The sequence below is a fragment of the Theropithecus gelada genome, chromosome 1 (genome assembly GCF_003255815.1).
Source record: "Theropithecus gelada isolate Dixy chromosome 1, Tgel_1.0, whole genome shotgun sequence".
NCBI classification, from domain to species: domain Eukaryota; kingdom Metazoa; phylum Chordata; class Mammalia; order Primates; family Cercopithecidae; genus Theropithecus; species Theropithecus gelada.
This window is the reverse complement of record NC_037668.1, coordinates 103,299,235-103,324,848: the sequence shown is the minus strand read 5'-3', so window position 1 is coordinate 103,324,848 and position 25,614 is coordinate 103,299,235. Positions and strand designations below refer to the sequence as shown.

General features: G+C 36.8%; 1 protein-coding gene across 3 annotated transcripts in view; it reads left to right on the top strand.

Moving 5' to 3' along the window:
• SLC44A5 (solute carrier family 44 member 5) overlaps nucleotides 1–25,614 on the top strand; it is a 412,555-nt gene that overhangs the window by 215,471 nt on the left and 171,470 nt on the right. For 2 of the 3 annotated variants that reach the window (XM_025392182.1, XM_025392173.1), the window contains exon 3: nucleotides 4,506–4,544. The exons of the other annotated variant lie outside the window; for it this stretch is intronic. In XM_025392182.1, coding sequence (XP_025247967.1) covers nucleotides 4,506–4,544 — 39 coding nt within the window. The remainder of the gene's footprint in view (nucleotides 1–4,505; nucleotides 4,545–25,614) is intronic. 3 annotated transcript variants of the gene reach the window in all.

Below are 25,614 nucleotides of genomic sequence, written 5' to 3'. Positions count from 1 at the left end.
CTTGTTTCAGTTCCTCATAGCTGTCAAGCTCCTTACCATCATAGGATCTCTGCCCATGCTTGCCCTTTGCTGAGGCTGCCAACCATCATACAAACTCTTACTCATTCTTTAAATTCCAGATTAAATGTTGTCTTCACACCTTGTATTTATTCTTCATAGCACCTATCATGTCATATTTGCAAGCAAATAATGATTGGTATGCTGATTTGTCTAAGATCCATCATCCTGATGCATTATGAAAAACTCCATGAGGACAGAGATTCTCTTGTTCACCTATGTAGTTCCAGTGCCCAGCATAGTATTTGATATCCAGTTAGAGGTCAGTGAATGTTTGCTAAGTGAGTGAATAAATTAAAGGAAGGAAATAATAAGCTTCTGGACATGGTTGTCCTCTTATCCTGGTTCCATTTCTTGCCCTAAGTAGTGAGTTTATAACCAGCCTCTTTCTCAAATGATGCAGACTTGGGCTTCTGTCTTGGGCTTCCAGGCTTTAGGGCTCTATAGCAAAAGCCAGTGAGTAGAATGAGGATGGAAGCCAGGACAGAGTAGGAAATGAAGCCAGCTTCAGAGGCTCACCTTATGAGAGCAGTTGTCTTGTCCATTGCAGTATAATAGGCATGCCAAGATCAGACGTACTTTGGACAGACAACAGCGATCAAAAAGAATCCAATTTGGCAGGCAGGGCACAGCACTGGCAGTCCTTGCCATGAGAAGATGCTGGAAATTCAGATAAATGGCAGCATCATGGCTCTGAGCCTTCTCTCTACTCACAGACATAGTCAAGTCAGAGAGTTGGAGTTCTAAGAGTGGGATTCAGTCTTTGGGGTTGGCAGAAGTGAGGTAGGACCTCAGGCCAAAGCCAAGCAGGTGGGCTCAGAAAAGGGGAATGGAGCCCTGGGCAAAGCAACTAAAGCAGAAGCCCAGACTTTCACATTGATGAGCCCAACACAGGGGGTGAGGGAAAGCTGCTGACAGTGACAAGAATGCTAGAGCAACTCAAATGTTAAATGAGCGCAGGGACTCATCCCTGACACCTGAAGCTCAATGAACGAATAGAAGTAAAGGTCATACTTAAAAATGCGTAACCTTCGGGTTTAATTCCTGAAGATTCTACCTACATCAGTTATGTATTCTGAGTACCAAAAATTAAACTCTGTGAGAAGGACCCATGCACTTCCATTTCAAAATAATTATTTTAATTAAAATAATTTTTATTACTCTAAGAGTAGGTTTTATAAAATTACAGATCCAGGGGTACATGTGCAGGTTTGTTATGTGAGTATATTGCATAATGCTGGGGTTTGGACTTTTATGGAACCCATCACCCAAATATAGTGAACAAAGTACCTAGTATGTTGTTTTTCAACTCTTGTATCCCCATCCTTTCCTCAATTATTTTACAATAATGAGATTTTGCTTTTACATGCTTTTTGCTACCTGCTTTTTTTTCTGTTAAGAATTTCCATCTTTCCAGTACAACAAATGTTAAATTTAGCTAATATTCATTCCATATTCAGATTGCCCTAATTGTCCCCCAACACTGTATTTACCACATTCTGTCCAAATCAGGGTCTAATCCAAGGCCAGACCTTGCATCTGGTGGCTATGTCCCTGAAGTCTCTTCTGATTAGCACACTCCCTTTGCGTCTGACACTGACCTATTGCCCTGGAGAATATCTCACTTTCTGGATTTGTTTAATTCCTTTCCGGTGATTTCATTTAGTTGTTTTATCTTCTTTATTTCCTATGTGTAGGTTAGATCAAATCTAAATCATTGGTGGTGGCTCCTGTTGGACATTTTGAGGCAGAATCCATGCTAGCTAGGTATGCTGTACAAACTCTATTGCCTCACATCAGGAGAAACAACATCTGGTTGACCCATCGTTAGTGATGCTGTGCTTGATTATGGGTCTAGGGTCTTGCTTCTTTTTAATAAGGTCTCAAGATGACACAACAGGAGCATGACTCACATCAATGAGTTCCACTCATTGCTACCCCCTCCTCCACCTCCATCTCCTACCAGTTCTCATTCCCCTGAACAGACCTTTCAAGCAAGAAAGACAAAAGGGAATAAAGTGTGGTAAAAGGCCCAGCAATAAAACTGGAAAGTATGACTCTTTTGGCTCCTAGTCTGAAACTTCATTCTAAATTTACCATACTGGATATAAGCAGGCAGGGTGCATGTCCAAGAACTTCTCTCACACTAGATTCCAGTCTTCCCAGCTGTTGCCAAGGTCAAAATAGAATGTCTTTGGTATCTTATGCAGACACCAGAAGGCAGCCTACATAAGATACGAATGTTCTCCTAAACAACTTTTGAAAAAGACATAAGCTGATACAGAAAGCAGGCTCAACCATCTTGTAAACTGATCACGTCAAAATATGAACTTTGTTTTTTTTTTTTTTTGATTCATTATGCAAAATTGAGAAAGAGGAGTCAAAACTATACTGTATAGAATTTAGCCTGGGAGATGGAGACCATCTAGATCCTGCTTTCTTTCTTTGCTTTGTTTGTTCCTTAACCAATGACAAGGTATAACGTTGGTCAAATATTTTCACCATCCTAGTTTCAGTTTTCTCATCTGTAAAATGGGGTATATGACACAGTATATGGTTGTCAAGAGGATTTAACTACATCTGTGAAGCACCTACATTATAGTAACTACCAGTTCCCTTCTCCTCTCATCAGCAGGGACTGAGATTACTGACATGCATCCTGCCATACCCAACACTGATTCCAGGTGGGACTGGGTCTGCAGGTGGAATTTACTAGTTTATATAGCTGAGGGGGCTGGAGAAAATTGGAAGAGAGGGCTGGAGTCAGAGGCTGACCACTGTTATTATATAAGCTAAAATGTGATTAGAAGTGTATGATACAAAAAGCTATGACATGTAACCATTTAAGATAACCATGAACCTAGAATTTTGTTGTTTTTTAAAAATGTATTTGGGACATTAAAGGCAAAGTCAGTCAGTTAGGGCCCAGGAACAGGAAAAAAGGTAGTCTGTATTAGATCTTGACATTTTACTTATTTTATTCTACCTCTCAGGCGCCAATCCTTGAACGTACATACTATTTTAATAAAATCAGCAATAGATGGCCATTTTATGATATTTTGGGCACTTCATTTAGCTTTTTAAATGGTAAGTCTGAAACCTGTATGTCCCTAATAATGCTTACCATCCTAATGAATGTGGGTCAGCATTGCTAGTTTCAAAGGTGTGTTTGTAGTGGTGGGCAATATCCTGAAAACGTTATGAGTAATCTATTTTTCTCATACATTTGATATTACTGGAGGCTAGTAGTTGTATTGATTACAAATGGACTCTGGGGCACACAGACCTAAGTGTGAATTCCAGGTTCCCCACTTACTAGCAGTGTGACTTTAAGCAAAGACTAGACCCAAAAGTTCACGTTGCCTCTGGGAACCTCGGATTCTCATTTTTAGAAGTGAACTGATTATTGTAACTACTGCAAGGCTGGTTTTGAATATTAAATGAGACAACATAAATGAAACATGGCACCTGGTGCATAGTAAGTGTTCGAAAGTTAGTTGCTATTTTAATTATCGTTATTATTGTTTTTCCCAAGGGAACACAATTTACAAATGTTCGCTTTCCCTGGAATCTTTACCCCAACTCTGACTCTCAATGATTTGCTACTGTTAGTCCGATTGATGAAAAATCAGTGGGGAGACCAAGCATTGTAATTTCTGCCCATGAAGTCTATAGAGGGAATCCTATTCAATAGCTCTAATTAATGAGTTGGCAAGTCTGATAAAGCACCAGAGAATGGGGTGTTCGTAGAAAGCATTAGTGTTTTTGTTTAACATATGTGACACTTGAAGCATTAGGATGCTGTTATTGTTCATTATGGCACGTGCCACCTCCCCATTCCCCAAAATTACCATAATTTGTACCTTCCAAATTGAATAGAGTCATTCATAGTTATCACATGGGAGTTTCTGTTAAAGCTGAAGGCCACACGTAGTGGGATTAAAGTGGGACCGCTGAATTCAAAATATATCTCTTTTCCCTAGTCTACACTGGCTATTCTGCATGTAATAAAAGGTATTTAGTGCATATTAAGTTTTTCACGACTAATGTGTCTTCTAAAGTTTAAAGCAGGAACAGAAAATGAGAGTAAACAAAATGCCTCATTTCTTGGTAATGAATTTTTCAAGTCTCTACATATCACCTACATTGTACAAATCATAGATGCAAATGGAAGAATTAACAGCTTTATTTCATCATCCCCACACCTCTTACCTCCAGCACCTTTATGAAGTATTTTTTTTGGTAACTTCTTAAGAATAAATGCTCATTATTGGTGGCTTTGTGTATAAATAATTAGTTCAACCAGTCCAACTGCCTTATGTTATTCTGTGTATTAGTCTAAAAACTAAGATTTTTTAGGATAGGGAGAGATGTGTATAGAGCCTCAGAGTCATCAACCCCTACAAAAAATATATATATATATATTTGCCTTTTGTGCTTTTTCCTAGAAAAACCAGCAGATACTCCCTCTGAGGAAGAGGACTTTGGTAAGTCACAGTCTGAGTATTAAGTGCTAAGAATCTTTCATGACAGTCTATCCATTGAGAAATATGTGATTCTTTTAAAATCTAGGAATAGCTAAATATTTGGTTGGTAAAGAATAATTGCTGACTGAAGCTTATTTTGGATTCTTCTTTCAACTGTCTGGTTTCTCCTTCCTGAAAGGGTTCCCTCATTTTGGAGCTGTAAATGAATTTCCCAGGAAACACACCATGCAGCTACTGATGCTTTATCACCCCAGCTCACCTGACACATCTTGTTTTCTTTCCCTCCTTTCAACTCAGTTTGTGACTTTGACATGTGAGTCTTGTTCACATCTCTCTTTCCAATAAAGACCTTCACTCTCCAGCTTTCATGACACTCTGAGTATATTATTCAGTCTTCTTTATCTGACAGCCAGCTCTCTCCTCAGTCAGCCCCATAGACTTGAGCCTTGCTACTCAAAGTGTGGTCTGTAGACCAGCAGCATGAGTAGGACCTGGGAGGTGGAAATTCAGCATCTCAAGTCCCATCCCAGACTTACTGAATCAGAATCTGCACCTTCAGAAGATTCTCAGGTGATTCATGCGCAAATAAAAACTTCAGCAGCACTGGCTTCAAGAATTTCTCTTCCTTTGTGCAATCTCATTGCCCCTGAGATACACAAATAAGTACTTTTATGCTTTGACTTCCAACATTACTTGGATTCCCAATCTTCAAATAAAAGATTATTATATATGTGGTGAGAATGTTAGAAGTCCATTCTATTAGCAATTTTAAAATATGCAATACATTATTATTAACTGTGATCACCACAACAAGGTGATGGATATGTTAATTAGTTTAACTTCATCTTTCTACGATGTATACATAGAGCAAAACATCACATTGCACCCTATAAATATACACAATTATTGTGTATATTTAATTAATTAATTTAAGTAATTTGTCAATTAAATAAATGTATAAGAAAATATGATCATACATGTACTTTCCTGCCTCTGTTCTCAAAACCCATTTATTGACTCTCATGTACTTTAATTCTACCTACTTAGATGCTGCTGTTTGTTCTCACACTTAGCATTTTACAGTTTCAAAATTCCTTCATATAGATTTTGTTACTTAATCATATATGATCATATAAGGTAGAAAGGTAGGTTATATAATCTTTTGTAGAGCCTATTTTGTAAATTTCCATTTGTAATTTTTTAATCTTAGGGTTGAAATAAAAAGGTAAAAAATGTATCAGCAGATTTTTTTTCCTACCTTACAACAAAGTAGAGGTCAAGTCTTTTTTGTGCCATCAGAAGTCTGAATTATTCTGCCTCAAAATGATCATGATTCAAAATAGTGTTTTTTTGCTCAGTATGATCTGAGTTATGTTTTTATTCATATACCTTGTCTTCTCACTTAGAATAAAGTAATTAGGCCTAAAATAAACCCTCATCTTTCTGACAAGGTTTTTGAGATAAATGAGCCAATGAGGAAAAAAACATTCCACTTCTGATACAAAGTAGCCTAAGGAGAGAAGTACCACTGAGTGCTGCTTCTGCTTGAATGGACAAAAGTAAAAGAAAGAGGAAAAGTTCAACGTAGGATATTGTACTATGCTACTTCCATTCTCCCAGAGAAGGTACTAATGGGATAACTCTGCTGAGTCATGGCCCAGGAGGAACTGTTGGTTTTGCATCCACTAAAAGTGCATCTCAGCAGAGGGAAACACTCCCAGATCCTAAGATGTGGGGTGCACTCAGTAGTCAGGAGTGAGTGGATAAACAGGCCTTGCATTTCGATTGGGTGGATGATGCCATTTTTGTCTTTTCTTTTTGCTTCATTCATTCCACATTTATACTTCTTTTTAAGAGCCTGGTATTAAAGAAAGCTTAACTGTGCTAAGGACGTGGGTAAGCTTGGGAGAATTAGAGTATTATTGAGTTTAACCCACGGGACACGTTTTTCAACAGCCTTCTGTTCCAAAGAAGCTGAAGCCTACCAAAGTCAGTGGCTTGTTCCCATGTGCTCCACTTCCTCTTCTGTTATAGGGAAGGGTTGTTCTCATCCTTTCCAAGGTTCACAGTACCTCTATCCGCACTGCCTCTTCAAAGACTTTGCTATTGCAATTATCCCCTCTTTCTCTTGCCTACATGTAAATATGCCTTAATATAGCTGCCTGAAATTTATTTTAAAAAAATGTTCAATTAACCTTTTCCTCATGCTAAAACTCAAAAGAATTGTTTATAGGCACTGACTCCACTTTTCTCCTATTCTCTCTTAAATCACTCCAACTGGAATTGTATCTGCATTACTTCATGAAACAGTTTTTTATCATTTCCACAGACCTGTATCTTGCTCTTCCATTCCAGAATTCTTTTCCTCACGTTACTCTCTCTCAGCAGCATTCACCATGGTCAGCTACTGCACTTTTTAAAACACTTTCTTCTTCTGCTTCCATTATACCACACTCTCCTGAGTTTCCTCCTGACTCTGTGATTTCTCCTTCTCTGCCCAGTAGCTCACACTTAAAGTCTGGGTATTGGAGAGCCCCCAGAATGCATTTTCTCTGACTTTTCTCGGTAATTGTATCTGATCCCATAGTTTTAAAAACTATGAATGTGGTGTTAAGTCCTAGATTTACATCTCTAGCCCTGACTGCTCTTTCTTGCCCTGGACTTATTTATTTGACTTTATACCCCACCAAATCTGCTCTTGTGTCTACCTTCCTTTCTTTAATAAGGGAATCACCACTCACCATCTCCACTAAATCGCTGTTACTTCAACAGCGATTGAATTCAACTGTTGTTAATTCAAACAGTTCAGTCAACAACTGAATTCAACAGCTGTTAATTCAAACCACTGTTACTTCTCAGTTAGATACCTACCATAACCTCCTAACTCATTTTTATCTGCAGCTATTACCCTACTCTGGTCTATTTTCCACAAAATAATCAGATGAATCTGTTTATAATTACAGTTCCTATTTTCAAGATCAAGTTGTGAAGTGAGCAAATAAATAACCAACTGCTATTTAAAATGTTCAAAGCTCAATTCTAATGACTTAATATTATTTTTCATTTATCACATTTTATCTAATTTGTAGTACATAAATATCAAACCACAAAAGCAAATATATTAGCCTAACATACAGTATGCCATTTTGAATATTGGCTATTTTCATACCAATTTGATTCTAACATGTCAACATTTTTATTTATAAGCAAACATAAAAGTGTATTACTTTAAAGTACACAGGATAAAGAAGAGACAGTTTTTAACCCTTTGTAATAACATAAAACATGATTACATTGTTGTATGTGTATTATATATATATGTATGTATGGGCATATGTTTATGTATACAGAGAGTCTTTTTAAATGAGGTATTAATACTTGTTTCATAATAATCCTTCAAATAACACTTCCTTAGCCAAATCAAAGAAAGTTAAGATGGCTTTGCAGCTTTTTTAGGCAAAGATTTGCATGACATATGAGACAATGAAAACAGTGTTTAGATATTTTTCGATCTTATTCTTTTAAATTTCAAATTTTATTTTAGATTCAGAGGGTACATGTGAAGGCTTGTTACAAGAGTATATTGTGTGATGTGAGGGTTTGGGATAGAACCATTGAGGTAGAACCTGTCACCCAAATAGTGAGCAGAGTACCCAAGAGGTTGATTTTCAACCCTTGTCCCCATCCTCACTCCCCTCTTTTAGTCCCCAGTGTCTATTGTTCCCATCTTTATGTCTGTATGTACCCAATGTTTAACTCCCACTTATAAAAATATGCAGTGTTTTGCTTTCTATTTCTGTATCAATTAACTTAGGATGATGGCCTCCACCTACATCCATGTTGCTTCAAAGGACATGATTTCTCTCTTTTTGTGGCTGCATAGTATTCCCTGGTGTATATGTGTCACAGTTTCTTTATCCAGTCCACTGTTGATGGGCACCTAGGTTGATTCCATATCTTTGCTATTGTGAATCCTGATGGAATAAACATACAAGTGCAGGTGTCTTTTCAGTTGAACAATTTCTTTTCCTTTGGATATATACCAAGCAATGGGATTGCTAGGTTGAGTGGTAGTTCTGTTTTTGCTTCTTTGAGAAATCTCCAAACTGCTTTCCACAGTGACTGAACTCATTTACATTCCTACCAATAGCATAAAGAGTTCCTTTTTCTCTGTGTACTCACCAACATCTGTTATTTTTTCTTTTTAATAATTACCACTCTCACTGGTGTGAGGTGGTATTGCTTTGGGATTTTGATTTGCATTTCTCTGATGATGCATGATGTGAAGCTTTTTTTTTTTTTTTTTCATTTGTTTCTTGGCCACTTGTATATCTTCTTTTTGAAGTATCTTGCCCACCTTTTAATGGAGTTCTGTGTTTTTTACTTGTTTGGTTAAGTTCCTTATATATTCTGGATATTAGACCTTTGTTGGGTGCATTGTTTGCTACTAATATTTTATCCCATTCTGTCAGTTGTCTGTTTACCCTGTTGATAGTGTCTCTTGCTGGGCAGAAGCTCTTTAGTTTAATTAGCTCCCACTTGTCAATTTTTTTTTTTGTGACAGAGTCCCATTCTGTCACTCAGGCTGAAGTGCAGTGGCATGATCATGGCTCACTGCAGCTTAGACCTTCCTAGGCCCAGGTAATCCTTCCATCTCGGCCTTCTGAGTAGTTGGGAATATGCACCATGATGCCTGGCTAGTTTCTATGTTTTTTAGAGATGGGGGTCTCACTATGTTGCCCAGGCTGGTCTCAAACTTCCAGACTCAAGCAATCTACCCATCTTGGCCACCCAAAGTGCTGGGATTACAACTGTGAGCCACTGTACCTGGCTTAATTTTTGTTGTTGTTGTTGTTACAATTGCTTTTGTGGACTTAGTTCTAAGTTCTTTGCCAAGACCAATGTCTATAAGGTTATTTCCTAGGTGGTGTTCTAGTATTTTTATAGTTTGAGGTCTTACATTTAAGTATTTAATCCATTACGAGTTAAGTTTTGTATATGGTGATAGGTAGGAGCTCTAGTTTCTTTCTGTTGCATATGGATAACCAGCTACCCCAGCACCATTTATTAAACAGGAAGTCCTTTCCTTATTGCTTATTATTGTTGGCTTTGCTGAAAGTCAGTTGGTTGTAGGAGTGCAGCTTTATTTCTGAGTTCTCTATTCTCTTCCATTGGTGTATGTCTGTTTTTATACCAGTACCATGCTGTTTTGATTACTGTAGCCTTATAGTATAGTTTGAAATTGGGTAATGTGGTATGTCTGAACTTGGGTAATGTGATGCCAACTTTGTTCTTTTTGCTTAGGATGCTTTGGCTATTTGGGCTCTTTTTTGGTTTTATATTAATTTTAGATTAGTTTTTTCTAATTCTGTAAAAAATGGTGTTGGTGGTTTGATAGGCATAATGTTGAATCTGTATATTGCTTTGGGCAGTATGGCCATTTAAATTTTTATTTAAACAATATTGATTCTTCCAATCTATGTGCAAGGAAATTTTTTTCATTTGATTGTGTCATCTATGATTTCTTTCAGCAGTGTGTGGTAGTTCTCCTTGTAGTTCTCTATTTTACACAATTGGTTAAATGTATTCCTAGGTATTTTATTTTATTTATGTCTATTGTAAATGGGATTATATCCTTGATTTGGCTATCAGCTTGAATGTTACTAGTGTACAGAAATGCTACTAGATGTTGTACATTGATTTGTATCCTAAAACTTTACCGAAGTCATTTATTGTGTTTAGGAATCTTTCAACAGAGTCTTTAGAATTTTCTACGTATTGAGTTCTATCTTAAGTGGAGAGAGATAATTTTACATATTCTTTTCCTATTTAGATCCGTTTTGTTTTTTTCTCTCACCTGATTGCTCTAGCTAGGACTTCCAGTACTATGCTGAATAGGAGTGGTGAGAGTGAGGATCCTTGTCTTGTTCCAGTTCCGCAAGGGAAATGCTTCCAGTTTTTGCTCTTTTAGTATGATGTTGGCTACAGGTTTTTCATAAATTGCTCATTATTTTGAGGAGTGTTCCTTTAATGACTGCTTTTGTTAGGCATTTGAGGATTTTTTAAAAACTGAGAGTTTTTATTATGAAGGGATGTTGGATTTTATCAGAAGATTTTTTTTTTTTTTTTTTGCATCTATTGAGATGATCATATGGTCTTTGTTTTTAATTCTGTTGATGTGGTGAGTCACATTTATTGATTCATGTGTGTTGAACCAACCCCAACCTTGCATCCCAGGAATAAATCCTAATTGATAGGATGAATTAACTTATCGATGTGCTGCTGGATTCCATTTGCTCTTTTTTGTTGTTGTTGTTAAGGATTTTTGGGTCTAAGTTCATCAAGGATATTGGCCTGGAGTTTTCTTTGCTTGTTGTGTCTTTGCAAGATTTTGGTATCAGAATGATGCTGGTTTTGTAGAATGAGTTAGGCAGGAGTCTCCTCTCCTTGATTTTTTTGGAATAGTTTCAGTAAGATTGGTACCAGCTCTTCCTTATACATCTGGTAAAATTTGGCTGTGAATTTGTCTGCTACAGGGCTTTTTTTGGTTGGTACATTTTTTGTTACTGGCTCTATTTCAGAATTCATTATTGGCCTGTTCAGGGTTTCACTTTCTTCCTGATGAAATCTTGGGAGACTGTGAATTTACCCATTTCCTCTAGATTTTTTAGTTTGTATAGATAGATGTATTCATAGTTTTCTCTGAGGATCTTTTGTATTTCTGTGGGATTGGTTGTAATGTCACCACTGTTGTTGGTGTTGTGTTCATTTGGATTGTCTCGCTTTTTTTCTTTGTTAATCCAGCTAGTAGTCTATTGGCATTATTTGTTTCTCCTTTCAAATATCCAATTTTTTGTTTTGTTGATCCTTTTTTGTGAATTTTGGCATCTCAATGTCAATTAGTTCTCTTCTAATTTTAGTAATTTATTTTCTTCTGCCAGCTTTGGGATTAGTTTGTTCTTGTTTTTCTAGTTCCTCTAAGTGTGATATTAGATTGTTAATCTGAGATTTTTCTAACTTCTCGATACAGGTATTTAGTGCCATAAACTTTCCTCTTAACACTGCTTTTGCTGCAGCCCAGAGATTTTGCTATGTTGTGTCTCTCTTTTCATTTATTTCAAAGAAATTTTTATTTCATTAATTTTTTTGGTTACCCAAAAGTCATTCAGAAGCAAGTTGCTTAGTTTTTGTATAGTTGTGTGGTTTTGAGGAATCCTCTTGGTACTGATACCTATTTTTATTCCACTGTGGTCAGAGAATATGTCTGGTATGATTTTAGTTTTTTCAAATTTATTGAGACTGGCTTTATGGCCAAGAACGTGGTTGATCTTAGATTATATTCTATGTGCACATGAGAAGAATGCATGTTCTGTGGTTGTTGGGTAGTACCTTGTAGATGTCTTTTAGGTCCAGTTGGTCAATAATTGAATTTTAGTCCAGAATTTCTTTGTTAGTCTTCTGCCTCAATGATCTAACACTTTTAGTAGAGTATTGAGGTTCCCTATTATTATTGGCTGTTTAAGTCTTTCCATAGGTCTAGAAGTACCTGTTTTATGAATCTGAGTGCTCCAATGCTGAGTGCATATGTATTTAGGACAAATATGTCTTCTTTGTTGAAATGAACTCTTTATCATTGTGTAATCCTCTTTTTTGTCTTTTTTTCTGTTGTGAGTTTAAATCCTGTTTTATCTCATACAATAATAGCCACTCCTGCTCTTTTTCATTTCCCATTTATTTGATAGATCTTTTTCTATCCCAAAAGTCATTCAGGAGCAAGGAGCCTATAGGTGTTGTTAGTTACCCATGATATGTGTCTCTTGAAGACAGAGGAAGGTTGGGTCTTTTTTTGTAAATCCAATTTGCCACTCTATGCCTTTTAGTGGGGTGTTTAGGTCATTTACATTCAAGGTTAATATTGATATGTGAGGTTTTGATCCTGTTGTGATGTTGTTAGTTTGATGCTTTGTAGTCTCAATTGTGTAGTTGTTTTTTATAGGGTCTGTGGACCATGTACTTATGTGTTTTTGTGGTAGGAAGTATTATTCTTTTATTTCCACATTTAGAACTCCTTTAAGTGTCTCTTGTAAACTGGTCTAGTGTTAATGAATTTTCTTAGCGATTTCTTGTTTGGAAAAAATTGTCTTTCTCCTGTTATGAAAATTAGTTTGGTGAGATACAAAATACTTGGTTGGAATTTCTTTTATTCAAGAATGCTAAAAATAGGCCTCCAGGTCTATTCTGGCTTGTAACATTTCTGCTGAGAAGTCCGCTGTTCACCTGATGGGGTTCCCTTTGTAAGTGATATGACCCTTTTCTATAGTTGCCTGTAAGATTTCTTTTCATGTTGACTTTGAAAATTCTGTTGATATGTGTCTTGAGGAAGGTCACCTTGTATAATGTCTCACAGAGGTTCTCTGATTTCTTGAACTTACATGTCAACTTCTTTAGCAAAATTGGGAAAATTGTTGTGGATTGTATCCTCAAATATGTTTTCCAAGTTGCTTACTCTCTCTTCTTCTCTCTCAGAAATGCCAATGAGTCACACGTATAGTCTCTAGAGGCTTTGTCCATTTTAAAATTATCCCTTTTTATTTGTTTTTGTCTGATTGAGTTGATTTGGAGGACTGATCTTCAAGCTCTGAAATTCTTTCCTTAGCTTGGTCTAATCTGTTATTAAGACTTTTAGCTGTATTTTGAAATTTCTATAGTGAAATTTTCAATTCCAGAAGTTGAGTTTGGTTCTTTCTTAGAAGGGCTCTGTTGTTTTTCAAGACTTGGATCATTTTTTGAGTTCTCTTGGATCAGGTTTTAATTTTCTCTTGAATCTCATTGAGCTATCTTGGCCATCCATATTCTGAATTCTATGTCAGTTGTTTCAGACATTTCCATCTGGTTAGGATCCATTGCTGGAGAGAGAGTGCAATTCTTTAGAGGTAAGGAAACACTCTGACTTTTTGAATTGCTAGAGTTCTTGCACTGATTCCTTCTCATATGAGGGGGCCAATATTTCTTTTTGAAATTGCTATCATTTGGATGGTACTTTTTGTTTTTATAATAATTTTTGTGTTTGACTGTGGTGTATGTTGTGTATAGTTGATTGGCTTCATTTCTGTGTGCTTTTCGAGGGCCAAGGCTCTGTAGAGCTCCTTAGTTGTGGATCCTTTCCTGCATGGGTTTCCATGTATTGAGTGCTGCAGGGGTGTATTTTTGCTTGCTGGTGTGATTCAGGTTGAAATCCAGTAGATAGTGCTTAAGAGTCAGGGCTGGGTGGCAGGTGGGCTCTTAGCCATATGACTCTTGTGTGTTTCAGTGCATGTGCAGCAGTGCTCTGGGGAGGGGAGAAGGGGGCAAAAGATGACTTCCTCACCAAGTTTGTCCACAGGCCTTAGTGGAGTCCCCTGCAATTACTAGCACCACGCCTGCATTTCCTTAGCACCAAGTGGGGCTTTGGTGGGCTACCTTCTCCACACCTTCTTAGGTGTGGTCTGTGCCAAGTGTTAGGTCACCAGGAGACCCGCAGTTCCCTGAAGACCTACTGGTCCTCTAAGCCTGACAGAGTCCAAGGAGATTGTGGGGTATGTCTGCAGGTAGTCTGGTGATTCAGTGGGTCACGAGTGGAGGATCCTGAGGCAGAGTGGTGGTAACACAGGTGTTCAGCTTGTGTGTTGACGATGGCCAGGGATTTTAGCCCAGAGGATGATGGTGGGGCCTGCCTGGCTTGCACTCCTTCTACTGGGTCTCCCTCTGATGCCTGCCTAAGAACAGGCCCAACCAGCTAGATTTGTCCCAAGCCTTCTGCACTCAGGTCACTTGGCCGTTCCAAAATGTTCTAGGCTGCAGGGCTCCTTGGGGCAGAAGCTGCAGCTAACAGGCTACACCCTTTCTGGACTGGTCTGGTGGATGGAGGGATGACCAGCTCCCATGCCACCACATCAGCACATGCCACACTCCCTCGGTGTTCTGAGAGTGGGGGCTCCTCCCCCACTTGAGCTCAGGCCACAGATCTCAGCTTGATGCCCCTGGGTACTGTGCTTGAATCCTGGGGGTAGGGACTGGGCCAGTAGTTTTGTCCTCTGAACCCTCAGGGGTTGAGTGCTGGCTGTGCTGGGGGCGATGAACTGCTCCTAGGCAGCTGGCAAAACACTCAGGTGGGGCAGTGGAGGCTGTGCTGTGGGCAACCTCCTGCAGGAGTAGCCAGGCAGGTTGTCTTAGGAGGGACTGGCGGACAAGGCAGCTTGTGGATCAGATGTGCCCTGCTCCTGCAGGAAAGGCAACCTTGCTCTCTCCTGGCCTGACAGGCAGCAGGAGCTACAGTCACTCAGAGCAAGATGGAGAGCCTTGAGGGATGAATGCCTGCAGTCATGTTTTGTTGCAGCTACACCACGTGCCACCTTGAAACCTTCACGGCTCTATACAGGTTCAATCTCTGCCTCTGTCTGATCTCTGAGAAGTTCCTCCTGCCAATTCAAATGTCTGTGGGGGTCACAGGATTTCTTGTCTCTAGAATCCCAGAGGTTTGTAGTTGGGGTGTGGTGCCTTGGAGTTTCTTTACTCACCCCTTCCTTAGGACCTGTTGAGGGCCAGGAGCTGGTCTTGGTGCTCGTGACTCCATGCAGGCTTCCCAGCTTCCTCCTTCTTCAGCCACAGTGTCTGGCACCTCCCTATCGATTTTTGGTGTTTTCTCTCAAAATGTTTTTTTCAAAGTATAATGGTTTACTCTATATTTTGGTTCTGTTAGTGGAGGAGGCCTTTCCCAGCTGCATCTAATCAGCCGTCTTCTAGATCTTTTTCTTGATTCTGACACTTTGACTTAATTTAAATGTTGACCTGAGGATATTTTGACTCTATTTCTAAATACCAATATTCAGATTTATGCCATCATCAATGAATTTGGGTCAATAAAGATTTCTTACATTTTTTGAAGTAAAATCTATGAGTTTGATTCCTTAATTTTTTGTATAGCAGTATTAAACTATGGTTTTATTCTTTTTTATTCTACTAAACTTCATTGGACTAAATGTTTTCTGTGTCAATTTTAAAATAAAGATTTGATTTAGTGATTATGTTTTATCTACATTGTTTTAACAATCAAAGCTATTTCATTAAATATTTTTGTGGTCATTATTTCTTTCTAATACAATTTTCCAATGTCAAATTTTAAAGGAAGATATAATTCTTTTATCAATTTTTGGTCAGTAAACATTACCATGAAAATTTAGCTAACGTCAATTCTATTTTCTGTTAAAAGCTTCTCTAAAGGTTTAGTTTCTTCCAAAGTCAATTTTTGCATTTTTCTGGTTTACTAACAATATGTGATTCTTTAACCCATTTTGACCATTGTCCAACTAACTTTTAAAAAGAAAAAATTCACTTCACTATATGTATATGTCTTTAGAATTGCTAGTTTTATTTTGTCATGATGATTTCCTCCTAATCTCATTTTGCTTGGGTAAAGTTGTATTTTATGTTGAATATCCTCAGTGTCAGAATGCCAGGATTAAAATATTCTCCTATAATCTTAATTAGTCTTTATTTTTTTCTCTCAATCTGCATATAATTGTTAGCCAGAGTTGTAATAATTAAAAATTATTGCTAAAACAGGTTTGACTCAAGTACAGAAGTTCCAGAAAGCCTTAAGGTATCTGGGGAAAAGTAAATGTAAATTTAAGGAAAAAGGGTAAATTTGTTATTTAGGTAAAACATTTTACATGCATTTGATTTCTGACTCACAGGGAAAAAGCTCTTTCCTTACCTTGAAGTTTGTTTGTTTGTTTGTTTGTTTGTTTTGAGACAGAGTCTCACTCTGTCACCCAGGTTAGAATGCTGTGGCATGATCTTGGCTCACTGCAGCTTCTGCCTCCCGGGTTCAAGTGATTCTCCTGCATCAGCTTCCTAAGTAGCTTGAGTTACAGGCGTGTGCCACCACACCTGGCTAATGTTTGTATTTTTAGTAGGGACGGAGTTTCACCAATTTGATCAGGCTGGTCTCAAACTCCTGGCCTAAGTGATCTGCCCGCCTTGGCCTCTCAAAGTGCTGGGATTACACGCATGAGCCACTGTGCCCAGCTACCTTGGGGCTTTTATATACCTTGTCAATCCAATCTGGCTTTTTCCTTCTTGGCAGGATAAGCTACCTTTTAGCACAAAGTGTTCCTCACCTGTGTGAAAAAACAGCCTTTAGAAGGTTGAACTAAATAAAAAAAAAATATACAATCTCCTCACACTTTTAAATAGTTGGGCCTTCCTTTTAGCTTTTGGTAGATTAGTCTAAAGTAATAGAAATGAATGTATCTTTTATTGATGAGCTGGAAATAGTTTAGACTCTGTTTATCTTTTTCAAATGATTAAAAACAGATAAAGTGGCTACTCTGGGACGGATCTGATTTTATTTCTCCATTGTTTTTCATTTTTTGATTTTTTAATTTTTCATTTTCTTAATTTTCTTGATCATCAAGAAAGGCTGAATATTATGCTCTGTAGAAAGCTACTTGGGTCTTTGGATATGTTGATGTGACCACAAAAATAACAATAAAAATAGTTAGTTTACAGCACTTACTATGAGTTGGACACTATTCTTACTGCTTTACATATGCTAACTTAATATACATAAAACCTCTTTGAGGATGGTTCTATTTCTCCTATTTTATAGATGAGGAAACTGAGGCGTAGAGAAGTTAAGTAACTTGTGCAGATAAGCACAGTAACAATTGAACACAAACTGCATAAAGTTTTCTACTTTAAAAATACTTTGTCTTGTTTTTAATTAGAAATAAACTTTTGATTCCCTGCCTTAGCAAATAGGGTGAACATATACTTTCCCATTGACACATCCTTGCTGCACATAGAGATATGGAGAGATGGAGCATGAAGTTTGAAGTCTCCAGTAAAACTAGAGTAATTACCAAACCCAACAGGAAAACTGAGGAGTTTTCTCTGTATGAGATGAGAGCATAGTCCCAATCCTTCTCACTACTCTTTCTTAATATGCTTCTTAGTTTAGATCTTCCCTGTAGCACATGCACATTGTTTCGTGCAACCAATAAAACTGATCATATTATTAAAGAGTTTGTAGGGAGAAACGAAAATCAGTAGAGATTTACTAAATGCTCAGTTTTACAACTACTTAAACCAGGAAATTATATTTTTCTCCTATTCCTGATTTTCGTCATCTCTCTGACACCCCTGATTCTTCTCATTAGCCTACCATACACCCACTCTGATCCTGCATCAAAGTTACTCACTTTGGTGATAATCAGTTTCCTGTTTGATCCTGCAGGACATCATACACTTGTGAGTTTTTGTTGAATGTTTTCAGTACAACCTGTATATAATAATATCTGCTAGGAATGCTCTGGTTTGTGCTCCAGGAATTTTGTTACTTCCATCTTTTCTCTACAGCCTTTGAGATTGACTTTGTAGTTCACTGAGAGGTCCAAAATATTTATTCTACATAAATTGCCTGGAAGAGTTCACCTCTGGGTATTTGTATACACACACTACTGGACGTCTTTGCAATAGGAAACTGTGGTTGGAAATATTCTGATCAATATGCTACCCAAGTCTGAGTCTGTCTCAGTAGTTAAGGAGATGAAAGAAGTTATAAAGCAGTTTGAAGTGGAAGAAATTATTTTAACTGGAAAAAATTTCAATACACAAATTATTAAATTGATATTCTTCTTTCTAAAATAGTTACTTTTATATGTAGATAGGTATAAGTTTATGTTACAGCATATGGGAACAAAAAACCCAGAAATTGTTTATTTCCTCCTAGAACTAAAGGATAGTCTAGAATATTAGCTTTAGAAGCTTGACAGTCTTTGCCAGGTTCCAGGCCTGGCTTAAAGCCAGAGGATGGAGGATGAGGAAGATAATTTTCCCAATCATTGAATAAAGTTCTTAGTTCAGTCAGAACTACCCTTAGTGGAAAAGTCTAACCTATTCAAATAATTTTATTTTCAAACATCAATAAATAGTATCTTGATGGCATAGAGCCTTCTGAGAAAACTGGATTGCATACATGGTAATCCGTGATTGGGCTAGAGAAGATGAGCTGTAAGCAGTAAGTTATAAGGGCAAGCAATGGGAAAACTTCCAACTGGAAACCTGGTAATTGGTTAAACTGTTTCATCTTTGTTTTTTATTCTTTGGGTGAAGTTTTACTTTTTCTTTCCTTATAAACTTAACTACATCTTCAGTTATTAAAACAGTTTCTATTTTTATATTGAAGAAATGGAAGTACCACATTTAATAGAAAATGTAAAAATAGATTTAATAAATTCTGATTTTTATTTTAAATAAACATTTAACTGTGTGTCAAAAAAGTATTGCTATGAAACTAAGAATTAACCTCTGTTTGGAGACATTTATACTTTTTCCCAAATGAAATAATAATATTCTATCAAAATTATATTTCTATCATGACATTTTTATGGAATGTATGTATCTCTCATGAATCGCTGCTATCACCTCAATTTTGTCATTGCACTGAAAAGAACATGCATTCTTTCTTCTCCTTACCTCAGGAATTCCTAAAAGTATTAATCATCCTTGAAAATAAAAATGCAATAGATAACATTATTTTCAAATTTTTCTGATATAATGTGGAGTAGATTCTTTATTTTGTATGAAAGTATGTAAGTAGTAATAAGAAGCCAGGAGCAGTGGCTCACACCAGTAATCCCAGCACTTTGGGAGGCTGAGGAAGGACGATAGCTTGAGGCCACAATTTTGAGACCAACCTGGGCAACAAAACAAAACCCTGCCTCTTCAAAAAATTAAAAAAAAAATAGCCAAGTGTAGTGGTGTGCACCAGTAGTCATAGCTACTCAGGAGGCTGAGGCAGGAAGATTCCCTGAGCCCAGGAATTGGAGGCTGCAGTGAGTTATGGATTATGGCCCTGTATTTCAGCCTGGGTGACAGAGTGAGAACCTGTCTTAAAAAAAAAGTAAGAAAGAGAGAACAAATCACTTTTTGCTTTCTTTGGATATCTTCCATAAAACCAGAAAAATAAGAGAGATGTATGCCTGCTAGGAAAATTTCTTTTGGACTTTAATGATGTTGATACATTTCAATATGTTTTTAATTGGTTAGTACACTTAATGTTTTTATACATAGACTTCCTTCTTGAATACATCATGACGGAAGTGATAACAGTAAACATGCAGAACATTCTCATAGTTGTGTTTGTGTATGCCTCACGAAAGAGTTGCTCTTGACAATAATAGACATTTCTTAGGATATGTTTCAGACCACCAAGATTTGATTTTGAGCATTCAGAATACCAATTTGAGTGGTGTGTGTGTGTGTGTGTGTGTGTGTGCGTGCGTGCACATTTTAAAGAGACAGAGAGAGCAAAATCAATTTTATTGTTATGATCTGAAGGTACCTATTAAAGTATACTTTATAAACATATCTTCTAGAAATATTGAGTCAATGCCACCTAAGTCAAAGCCAAAGTGTATTAGGTAAGTATTTACTTAACAAATACAGTCAACCCTTGGTGTTTAGGGGTTCTGCACCTGCAGATTTAGCCAACTGTGGATCAAAAATACAGTATTTGTGGGATGTAGAACCCATAGATATAGAGGGCAGACTTTGTGTATTCATGCATTTTGCAGAGTAAACTACAGGACTTAAGCATCTGTGGATTTTGTTATAAGGGAAAGATAGAAACAATACCCTGTGGACATCAAGGGACAACTGTAGTTACTCAATTCTGTGATTATGATAAGAAATTTGTACTGATTAGTCAGATGATCTGGTTAAATGTGATATTTATGAGTGGTTTTTCTTTATTGGTTGCTTTGTCAGATAATTCTGATTAAAGCAAATTTCTCAGTAATATTGATGTTTTTGTCTAATACCTGACCTAGTGATGTGAGGCCAGCCTCAACAAATATTGACAAAAAATCATTAGCTATTTGTTAAACGTTTAGAAACTGTTAAGTGCTCTTTTCTAAAAACAATCAATGTATTCCTTAATCATAGAGAATATGGTATAAAATGCAATACAGGGATGACATTAGCAATTCGGCGGAATAGGAGGTCTCCTTTTCATATTCCTGCAACTCCAACAATAATTTGGCAGCCATTTATGGAAAAAAAATGCCTTTCGGGGTGCTATGGGATCCAAGTAAGTGATTGTAAGCTCTGGTAGACCCCGAGACTGATGACAGCTGTTTTGAGAAGGCAGGCCTGTGCCCAGGTGGCAGGCTCACTGATGGTGATCTTGGCTACAGACCTGAAAACAGCTCCATCCCCCTATGGACTCTGCTACAGCCCCATTTGGCCTTAGTCCTGCCACCAGCACCATCTACCAAGGGAGCCACGAGGAACCACGTCTGTTCCGGGTTCAGGTAACAGGCCTGCTGACATTGGTCCTGATTGTGGACTCTGAAGGAGTACATGACCCAACTCCAGGTCCTCTCAGTCATGATCCAGGAGCAATCCTGTCTGATGAATAATGCAACAGGAATGACCCAGCAGGAGCCACACCTGTCCACAAACCTGTTAATAGGCCCACCTTCTGCAGATCCAACTGTGGATCCTGAAGCATATGATCCTTGTCTCAATGCCAGCTTTACTGACCAAGGTATCGGAGACAGTCCCATCTGCTTAGGGACCCCATGGGAGATAGGCCTACCTGAGCCCCCTGACAACAGACCTACCAATCACAGATCTCATTGTGGACCCAGCAAGAACTATGTGACCCAGCTTCAACCTCACTCAACAGAAATTCCAGAGGCAATCCCACTATCCTGGGGACCTAAGAGGACAAGGTATTTACTTGCTGAAAATAGTTGTAAAGACTGAAAGAGGTCTTTATCTCTTCTAATGCAAGGCTATCTGGATTACAAAGAATCAGGCAAACATGACTCTGCCTAAGGAAACTAACAAAGCTCTAGTAACTGACACCAAAGAAATGATGATCTACAAATTATCTGACAGAGAATTCAAAATAATCATCTTAAAGTGGCTCAATGGGATGTGTAAGGTAACATAGATAATTTTTTAAAAATCATAAAAACAGAGCATTAATACAATGAGAAGTTTAATAAGAAACAGAAACCATAAAAATAACCAAACAGAAATTTAGGAGCTAAAAAATACAATGACAGAACTGAAAATTTCAATAGAGAGCATACACAGCAGACTCAGTCATGCAGAAGAGTCCGCAAACTCAGATAGCTCATTTGAAAGTAGCTGGTGAGAGGAACAAAAAGAAAAAAGAATGAAAAAGAGTTTTAAAAAGTATGCAAAGCCTATGGTACATCATAAAACAAACAAATAAATTAAGAATTTCATAAAAAGAAATGAGAGAAAAGGGAAGAAATCTTGCTTAAATAAATAATGGCTGAAAACATCCCAAATCTTGACAGCAGTATGGGACTACAAATTCATAAAGCTTAAAAGTTCCCAAGAAAGGTCAACTAAAATAATTTCCTGAATATTCTTGAATATTCTAATCAAATTGTCAAAAGTCAGACGAAAGGAGAATTGTGAAAGCAGCAAGAGAAAAGTGACTCATCACACACAAGAGAACTTTAATGAGGCTGCCAATGGATTTCTTAACAGAAATCTTGCAGGCTAGGAGAGTATGGGATTATATATTCAAAATGCTAAAAAACAGCTACAAGATTAATACACCTGGAGAAGTTTTCCTTCAGAAAGGAAGAGATGAAGACATTCTCAAATAAAAAAAAAAAAAAAAAAACTGAGGGACTTTATCACCACTAGGTCTGCCTTACAAGAAATGTTAAAAGGAATTCTTCAAGTTAAAATGAAATGATATTAAGTAAAAATATGACAACACATGAAACTATAAAACTAACTGGTAAAGGTAAATATATAGTCAAATTCAGAATATTCTAATACTTTAATGGTGGTATGTAAATCACTTTTGACTCTAGTATAAAATATAAAAGACTAAAGTATTAGAAGTAATGATAGCTACAATATTGGTGAATGAATTTTTATATCTTTTATAGTATATTCATTCACAAAAAATATAAAATGTGGTATCAATAGTATACAGGTAAGAGTAGTGAAGTAGAAGTATAGATATTTATATGTGATTGAAGTTGCTATCAGCTTAAAATAGACTTTTATAACTATAAGATATACATTTACCCCCCCTGGTAACCACAGAGGAAAAACCTCTAGTAGATAAATAAAATAGAATGAGAGAAGAACAAAGTATATTGCTACCAAACATTAACAAACTACAAATAAGGAGAACAAGAACTCATTTTTTTTTATGGCTGCATAGTATTCCATGGTGTATATGTACCACATTTTCTTTATCCAGTGTATCATTGATGGGCATTTAGGTTGATTCCATGTCTTTGTTATTATGAATAGTGCTACAATGAACATACATATATATGTGTCTTTATAATAGCATGATTTATATTCCTTTGGGTATATACCCAGTAATGGGATTGCTGGGTTGAGTGGCATTTCTGTCTCTAGATCTTTGAGGAAACATGGACGGAGCTGGAGGCCATCATACTTAGCAAACTAATGCAGGAACAGAAAACCAAATACCACTTGTTCTTATTTATAAGTTGAAACTAAATGACAAGAACACTTGGACACATACAGGGGAACAGTATACACTGGGGCCTACCAGAGGGCAGGGGGTTGGAAGAAGGAGAATATCAGGAAAAATAACTAATGGATATGAGGCTTAATAACTGACTGATGAAATAATCTGTACAGCAAACCCCCTTGACACACATTTACCTATGTAAAAAACCTGCACATCCTGCACATGCACTACTGAAATTAAAATACAAGTTAAAAAAATAAAAATAAAAGAAACCCTGTGTTATTGAAATGTCAAAAAAAAAAAAAAAGATAGCAAGAGAAGAAGGAAACAAAGGACAAAGGAACCACATAACCTTCATAAAACAATGAACAAAATGGCAACAGAAAGTCTAACATGTCAACTTCAAATGTAAATAGATTAAATTATCCAACCAAAAGCCACAATTCATGAACAAAATAAGTTTGACAAAAATGGAAATAATTATTAAAAAGAAAAATCCTAGAGATAAAAATACAACAAATGAACTAAAAAAATTAAGTAGCAAACTTCAGTAGCAGGCTTCATAAAGCATAAAAAAGAATCAGTGAGCTCCATGACAGGACATTGGAAATTATCCAGTCAAAGGAGCAAAAAGAGAAAAGAATAAAAATGAATGAAGAAGGCCTATGGGAGTTACGGGAAACCATCAAGAAAACTAAACTTTGCATAGTGGGTGTTTAGAAGGAGAAGAGAGAGAAAAGGCCAACAAAGCATTTTTAAGGAACTATTGAGTGAAAATTTCTCAAATCTTGGGAAAACACCACCATACAGGTATAGGAAGCTGATAAGGTTTGAATCTGTGTTCCCACCAAAATCTTGTGTTTTAATTGTAATCTCCAATGTTGGAGGTGGGGCCTGGTGGGAGATGATTGGATCATGAGGCATATCTCATGAATAGTTTAGCATCATCCCTCTTGTTACTGTCCTCATGATAGTTAGTGATATCTCATGAGATCTTGTCATTTAAAAGTGTGTAGCAACAACCCCTTACTGTCTCTTGCTCTTACTCTGGCCATGTGATGTGCCTGCTGCACCTTCATTTCCCACCATGGTTTTAAGTTTCCTGAGGCCTCCCCAGAAGCTGAGCAGATGCCAGCAGCATGATTCCTGTACAGCCTGCAATAATGACAAATTATTTTCTTTATTAATTACCTAGTTTCAGGTATTTCTTTGTAGCAATGCAAGAATGGTCTACTACAGAAGTTTAGATCTCTACAATCATATTCAAACCAAAGAGGAACTCACCAAGACACATTATAATAAAATCTTCAAAAATCAAAGACAAGAATTCTGAAAGCAGCAAAAGATAAAAGACATACCACATACAAGTAAGTCCCAATACATCTGTCAGCAGATTTCTTAGCAAAAGCCCTGCAGACAAGGAGAGAGTAGGATGAATATTCAAAGTATTGAAGGGAAATAATTGCCAAGTAAGAATACTTTATCTGGTAAAGCTGTTCTTCAGGAATGAGGAACACAAAAACTTTCCCAGGCAAACAAAAGCTAAGAAAATTAATCACCACTAAGCCTTCTTAATAGGAATTTCTAAAGAAAGTTATTTAAGCTAATATGAAAGACTCCTAATTAACAACATAAAACACATGAAAATACAAAAGTCAATCAAATAAATAATACATAATTGTATTCCAAATACTCTGATATTGTAATGGTGGTGTGTAAAACAATTTTATCTCTAATATGAGAGGTAAAACACAAAACTATTAACAACAACTATAGGTACAATAAATTGTTGAGAAATACAAATCACAAAAAGGTGTACATTTTGACATCAATATCATAAAATATACGGGTGAGGATAAATATAGAATTTTTGTATGCAATTAGAATTAAGGTGTCAGATTAAAACAGCCTAAGCATAAAATATTTTCTATAAGTTTCATGGTAAACACAAATCAAAAACCTAAAGTAGTTTCACAAAACAGAAAGAAAAGATTCAAAGCATACCACCACAGAAAACTACCAAACCACAAAAAAGACAAGAAACAAAGAATCTACAAAACAACCAAAAAAAAATTTTTTTAATGGCAATAATAAATCCTTAACTATTAATAATTCCTTGAATGTAAATAGATTAAATTATCCAATCAAAAGACAGAATGACTGATTCGGTTAAAAAAAATAAGACCCAACTATATACTGCCTACAGGAGACTTACTTTACTAGTATAGACATACATAGACTGAAAAGTGAAAAGGTAGAAAAAGATATCCATGCAAATGGAAACCAAGTGAGAGCACGGGTAGCTATGTTTATATCAGGCAAAATAGGCTTTAAGTTACCAACTTTAAAAAGAGACAAAGATATGATAAAGGGGCCAATTTATCAAGAGGATATGCAAATTATAAATATATACGCACCCAATATTAGAGTGCCTAAATATATGAAGCACTTAAATGAACTGAGGGAAATATAGACTGCAATACAATAATATTATGGGACTTCATATGCCACTTTCAACAA